General features: G+C 34.4%; 1 protein-coding gene across 2 annotated transcripts; it reads left to right on the top strand.

Moving 5' to 3' along the window:
- The first annotated feature begins 1,789 nt into the window (after positions 1 to 1,789).
- On the top strand, positions 1,790 to 5,708 carry LOC126601235 (probable mannitol dehydrogenase). Of its 2 annotated transcripts, XM_050267916.1 has the most exons (5): positions 1,793 to 1,995; positions 3,455 to 3,568; positions 4,079 to 4,592; positions 4,830 to 4,983; positions 5,260 to 5,708. In XM_050267916.1, the coding sequence occupies exons 1-5, from the start codon at positions 1,901 to 1,903 to the stop codon at positions 5,457 to 5,459; spliced, it is 1,077 nt and encodes a 358-aa protein (XP_050123873.1). In that variant the 5' UTR covers positions 1,793 to 1,900; the 3' UTR covers positions 5,460 to 5,708. The 2 variants fall into 2 exon arrangements, with proteins under 2 accessions (XP_050123874.1, XP_050123873.1); XM_050267917.1 differs by lacking the exon at positions 3,455 to 3,568 and having other exon boundaries at positions 1,790 to 1,995.
- Positions 5,709 to 7,003: the final 1,295 nt, after the last annotated feature.

Raw genomic sequence — 7,003 nt, 5'->3', positions numbered from 1 at the left:
CCTCCATCCATCTCACTACACTAATGGGTGTGGATATTTAGAGGTCTTCTCCTTTGGAGACTAAAGGAGAACCTTGGAGCACTCTTACTAACAAAGTGGAGAAGGCAAGGAGGGAGGCTAGGCTCAAGGACTTCAAGGAGCAAAGGACTTGGAGGTGGTCCATCCTTGGTCTAAAATCAAGATCAAGAGGTATAGATCTATACTTTCACTTTGTTCTTTACTTGAATGTTTTAGATGCATTATATATAAACCTATGAACCTTGAAGGGGATTTGCATGACTATAGCTTTGATATTATTTGATAAATTGCTTCCGTTGCTCATGTATATAAATTTTGAATTGTATATGCATGCTAATCATTTAGAAATCCCATGTGTTAAACTCATAATTTTTCCCTTCAATACCTTTGTATGTGGTTTTCCTACTACTTACGTCCTGAAAATGCTGAGTATCCGCATGTTGCATTAACTAATCACCTTTTCTCCATGGGCTATGGGTTTTACTATAGCCAACTTTTGGTGAGACTTACTCTTATATGCAATCCTCATTAGAGACACGCGTTTACTATTTGTGATGAATAGACATGACGACTTCATCAAGTGCTTCAACATTTGCCTGAAGGTTTGATTTGCAGACTACTTGGAGTATTTACACACTCAAGGTGAGTGTTGTAATTAGAATTATAGCACATATGTGATTGTGTAAATACTAGATTATGTATATGAATTCTATCTAGAAGATCATCTCTATTAGTGTTTGTAATACTTAGAGGACAAATTTCTCCTTCCCTTATTAGTATAAATAAAAAGGTACAATGAGTGAGGAAAATCACCATACAATTCTTTGAGCCATTTTCTCTTTTTCTTCTCTGCGATTTTCCTCTCTCCTCTCTAAATTTATGCCACAAAAAATTGAAATTTAGTTTCAAAATTCAAGATATTGAACTTTGAATATATGTGTGAAAGTCAAGGGTATTCAATCGATCAAAATATTAAAGAACCTTATAAAAACCATAAAACTCATAATTGAATACACTTTTATTATTTTGTATTATAAGCAATATTCTAACTGTTTTACACTAAGAAAAGGGGGAGCATTCGAACTTGGGACACACTTAAGTTGAAGTAAGACACTAATGATCAAGGTTTACACTAAGAAAAGGAGGAGCATTCGAACTTGGGACACACTTAAGTTGAAGTAAGACACTAATGATCAAGGCATCCACGATTTGCTTCTTTTTTTTCGATTTTTTTTTTCTAATTCTTATCTATTAATAAACATGAAAAGGTCAAAATTTTAAATAATTTATATTCCCTTCGATAGTAAAGGTGGAAAAAATCTAGAATTAAAATGCCGTAAAGATGGAAAAAAAAATCTAGAATTAAAATGCCATAAAGGTGGCAAAATTCATTTATATTTTTGAAGTAAATGGACATTTTATTATGATGATGGTAGACGTTACTAAATTTGATAGATTTTTTTGCAAAGTTTTTCTTTAAAAAACAATTGTTTTACTAAACTGCAAAGTTTTTATTCATTGGTATGTTGTATTTAATGGTATCTAAAAAGAGTGTCTCATATTGGAATAAAAGATGTAATAATTATGAAATTCAAATCTAACGTCTAATAGCATGAAAGCCACACAAAAAAATTGACAAAAATAAAATGTGCCACAAGCAAAACACCAGCGAAATAAATGCAAAAGAGTCCCTTAAAAAAAGTGGAGCATTTATTCATTCAAGACTTTTCATTTTTGCTTTATATAAGTGAGTGCAAGGAATGAGTGCCGTGTCCCTACATTTCATAGTGCAGCAGCGCTAGTGAGTGGGCAGAAACCAAAGAGAGAGGGAGAGGGAGAGAGGGGGGGGGGGAGAGAAGTGAGAGAATTTGAGAGGAAGAAAATGGCAATATCACCAGAAGAACACCCACAGAAGGCATTTGGGTGGGCTGCCAGAGACTCCTCTGGAATACTTTCCCCCTTCCGTTTCTCCCGAAGGTTCATGTTTATATTTGCCTTTTTCGTCTTTTCGTTTATATGGCTTTGCTTTGATGTGGAGATGTCTCACAGTTCTTATTTCTTTGTAATATACATCACCTTTTTCTTTAATATACAAGGACAAGGATGATCAAAGTTCCAAACCAATCCTGCCAAATGATAAACAAACTAGTAATGTTATAGAGATCAAAATTTTAAATTAAATAGTGTAAATAAAATGATGTGGTTGTTGATGATTGGATTATTAATTAAGTATCAATTAACGTGCTTATTTCATATTGGTAATACATCATTTGATTTGTAAATTTAGGGGTGTATTCAATTGAGAATTTGAAATATTTTAATGGATTTAAAAATCCATGGATTTTTATGGAGTTTTATTGATTTGTAGAGATTTCATATAAAGTTTTGATTCAATTTCTCAAAATCTCATGGAGAGATGTGAGATTTGTAGATGCTTAAAATACACTACGAAATCTCTCCAATTCCTTCTAATTCCTCAACTTTCTCAAATTCTTTAAAATCAATTTCTAATTGAATACACTTGAAATGTTATAAACTTCTTTAAAATCCTAATTGAATTCTAAGGATTTTAATAAATTATTTTAAAATTCTAATTGAATACACCTTGAATTTCAGAGAATCACTTAAAATCCTTATTGAATACCCCTAGATTCATTAAAAGAATTAAAATTCCTCAAAATCCTAATTGAATACACCCCTATAGTTTAAAAATTTGATATTCCCATTATCCTAAACAATGTTATATCTCTGTATGGATATTGGCATGAAGCGATTTTTGTTTTTATTTCAGTTTCTTAAATTTTTTTTTTCCTTTATTTGTTATAAGTTGTGTGGTGGTTATCTTGCTTATTATTTGCAGTTGACTTTATACTTCTCGAAATGCTTTATTCAATTAAACATTTACAATCAATGAGAATGGCTGCATGAAAAATAATAGTTATTTCAAAGTTTCTTGCGAGTTTTTCTTAACTGCTACCCTGTCCATAACATGTCAGAAACATAACCAAGCTACATTTTGAGATGTTACTCCTCGTAACACATACACATGGTTTTTCTTCTTCTTTCTCTCATATTTTTGTTTGTTTTAATACAAGCGATATTCTAATTTAAACTAATCTAAATTGAAGAGGGAGAGACTCGGTACTGCCTAGGGGGCAGCACATTCTCTAGGCAATGTGGAGCTTCACCCACATATGGTTGTTTCTAAAAGTAAAAGTGTAAAAGCTCTGAATCCTTGCTTGTAGTTAATTAGTCGAGACAGAAGAGTCGGGCTTGATGCAGGGCAGGGGGAGATCACTCCCCAAGTGAATAATGTTGTTATACGAAAACATACCAGCGCAAATAGTGATAACAACTGAGATAACGATGATGACGACGACGATGATGATGACGACAATGACGATGACAATGACGATGATATGTATGTTAATTGCAGGGAAAATGCTGATGATGATGTAACAATAAAGGTCCTCTACTGTGGGGTTTGCCATTCAGACTTACATTCTGCCAAGAACGATTGGGGTTTCACCAACTACCCTGTTGTGCCGGGGTATTTCGCAGATCTCACTTTGTAAATTTCTCTAGTTATATCTTATGGCTTTAACGATTTTTTATATAAGAAAAATAAATTTTTGAAACATTTCCTTACCATAAATAAAAAGTACATTCATTTGATTTTTATAATCAAATGCAAATAATTTCAATCGTGTTGCTTGTTTTAGGTATAGACCGTGAATGATTTGGTAGATTGGTTGTTCGGTTAATGATTTCTCCAACATGTTCCGTTATGTTGTACATCAGCTGACTATTCAGAATTCACTTAGATAAATGAATTCCATTACATTGGAGAACTACGGTTGCAATACTTAATAGGTGATTGCCAGTCTTGCAGTATATCAGCTTAGCATGCTTATTACCGTTAATTAATATTTTCAGCTGAAATGGTTGTATTTTTGTGACCGAATATCCTCTGAAAAATTGCATTGACGTGTGGGAAGTGTTTCTATATTGTTTTGAAACTGATTCCTGTGTGTGTTAAGGTTTTCAGTTGATTTTGCAGGCATGAAATTGTTGGTGTTGTGACCAAAACCGGGAACAATGTGGACAAATTCAAAGTAGGTGATCGTGTAGGAGTTGGGGTCATAGTGGGTTCCTGCATGAAATGTGAGACATGCCAACAGGACTTGGAGAATTATTGCCCTCGAACAATATTTACCTATAACTCACACTATCATGACCAAACAAAAACTTATGGTGGTTATTCTGATATAATTGTTGTTCACCATCGCTATGTTCTCCGCTTTCCTGATAACTTAGCCCCTGATGCGGGTGCACCACTTTTATGCGCTGGGATCACTGTGTACAGTCCAATGAAGTATTATGGCATGACTGAGCCCGGAAAGCATTTGGGTGTGGCGGGACTTGGTGGGCTTGGTCACATTGCTGTGAAGATTGGCAAGGCATTTGGTTTGAAAGTGACCGTCATCAGTTCCTCCCCAGCAAAGGAGGATGAGGCAACTAAGAGACTCGGGGCTGATTCTTTTCTCCTCTTAAGTGACCCTGCCAAATTGAAGGTAATTATAAAATCCGTATAATATGTGTGTGTGTGTGTGTGTGTGTATGTTTTCTATAGACATCCATCATGCTAACCATGATTATTATTATCACAATGAAGATTACTGCGAATGTGGGAACAAAATTACGAATCCAAGATTTGAAAGGAAACGAATGAATTGATTTCTGCGAGTAAAACAAAATAATTTAGTGTATGTCTTAATGACTTGTACTAAATTTGTGCTTGTACTATTCAGGGAGCAATGGGTACCATGGATTACATCATTGACACAGTGTCTGCAGTTCATGCTCTGGCTCCATTAATTGGTCTACTGAAGCTGAACGGGAAGCTGGTCACCGTGGGTTTGCCTAACAAGCCCCTGGAGTTGCCTATCTTCCCTTTAGTTTTGGGTATACCACTACAACAACAAACACGCGACTGTTTTTATATTATAAATTATCTTCTGATAGAATTAGCATTTTTGTTTTCGTATTTAGGATAGGATGCATGCATGTGTAAATTTAACCGCTTTCCATGCTTTCTCAACAAATAGTAACAAACTGCTTAACATTATTTCTGCGGTGTTTATGCGTGTTTGGAACTTTGGAGCTCGAAAAGAGCGTTTGAGGAGCATGAAGTAACGTCAATTTCCACAGTACTTCTAATTAATCCCGCATGGCTTACAGGGCGGAAGCTTGTAGGGGGAAGTGACATAGGAGGGGTGAAAGAGACGCAGGAGATGCTTGACTTTTGTGCAAAGCACAACATTACCTCAGACATCGAGCTGATTCATATGGATTACATTAACACAGCAATGGAGCGACTTGCCAAATCAGATGTCAGGTATCGGTTTGTGATCGATGTAGCAAACTCCTTGACTCAGTAGATTGGCTATGAATGCCTTGACTGCTAGCTTCGCCTGGTTTGAGTTGCACCGCGATTAAAAATAAGCTGTGTTTAGTTATTTCATGTTATATGGAAGCTTTTCGGGGGAGCTAACATAAGGAAATTTGTTGTCCAGCAAATTTGTTACACTGATCTTCCGCCCCGTTTCGGTCAATTTTTATGAATCTGACGATAGCATATGAATCAACTTTCACCTGCTCGTTTTGCTAATAAATTTCTTGTCTCTTTACTGTTTGGATTTTGTTGATATGCCTTAGTTTTCCTTTTTCTGTTTCTTTTTTTTTTAAGAATATTAATGAAAAGGACTTGAAAACTTTGAGTTTTAATGATAAGAACAAAATAAAGGGTAAAGTGAATAGTACCACGTTTGACTTTTTAGTGTAAAAATGTGGTTTTTCGTTAAAATGAACAATAACGTGGGCTTTTCGTTAAAACTTCCTTTTTTTTTTTTCCTAGTTCAAGCCAAAGCTCCCTTAGTTTTTGGTAATCCGTGACTGGGCTTTTCGTTAAAACTTCCTTTTTTTTTTCCTGGTTCAAGCCAAAGCTCCCTTAGTTTTCGGTAATCCGTGACTTCAACTTCTTCATTGACACAAAATGTTGGTATTGTCAAGCAATCAGACATCTTAAGTTGCAAGTCTGTTAATCTTAGAATAACGATTAGTGTAAGATTGTTAATCTAAACTGTTAACCGAGTGGATTTTTATTACAGTACATGACCTTATTTGATAGTGTGGTTACATAACATGTCAGACAATTGGAAAGATGATGTGAAAATTACTTGACACACAAATTAAACCCTCTTTTTGACAATTGTAGTATAGATGTAAGTAGGGTATCGTTCTAGGCCGGGGATTAGGAGGGATTGCTAATCTATTCTAAATTAATTTAAAAATATTAAACAAGACTCAATGATACAAAACTAGGCTAAAAACTCTAATAACTCGAAACACACTTAGGATGACTCAAAATAATGAAAATGATCTGATTAAACACTAAGAACTGAAATGGACGGAAATTGAATTAAAAGACTAACAATAAAGAAAACTAACTAAATAATATAATTTAATAATGGATGGGTGTTTGGTTTTGATGAAAAGTAAATTAAACTTAATTAAATTACAGAATTGACAAAAGCATAAAATTAAGGTAAAATGATAAATGACAGACTAGCTAGAGGGTTCTTCTCCACACATGACACATATGCAACCTAAATTAATTTTCCGTTGTTCTTTCAATAAGTTGTGAATTTCAATACTCCAGATTAACCGTGAACAGCACTTTTTTTTAATCTTCAAGTTTTCCTTAAGTTATTGAATTGGACGGGAAAACGCATACAACAATTCAAAACATTCTTCAAAAGTCCCCTACGTGAAAAGCACAATAGAGATACAATCAAAGATCATTAAACTTTGTGAAAACTATAAGCATTGACGAGGCATTCGTAACTATGAAAAGCATGATACTCTTGCCAAGAATTTACTTAACGTGATTGTGACTAGCAACCTTTACTACTTGTGAAAATAA

This window comes from Malus sylvestris, chromosome 15, assembly GCF_916048215.2.
Source record: "Malus sylvestris chromosome 15, drMalSylv7.2, whole genome shotgun sequence".
Classification (NCBI taxonomy): Eukaryota; Viridiplantae; Streptophyta; class Magnoliopsida; order Rosales; family Rosaceae; genus Malus; species Malus sylvestris.
This window is presented reverse-complemented; position numbering and strand designations above follow the sequence as displayed.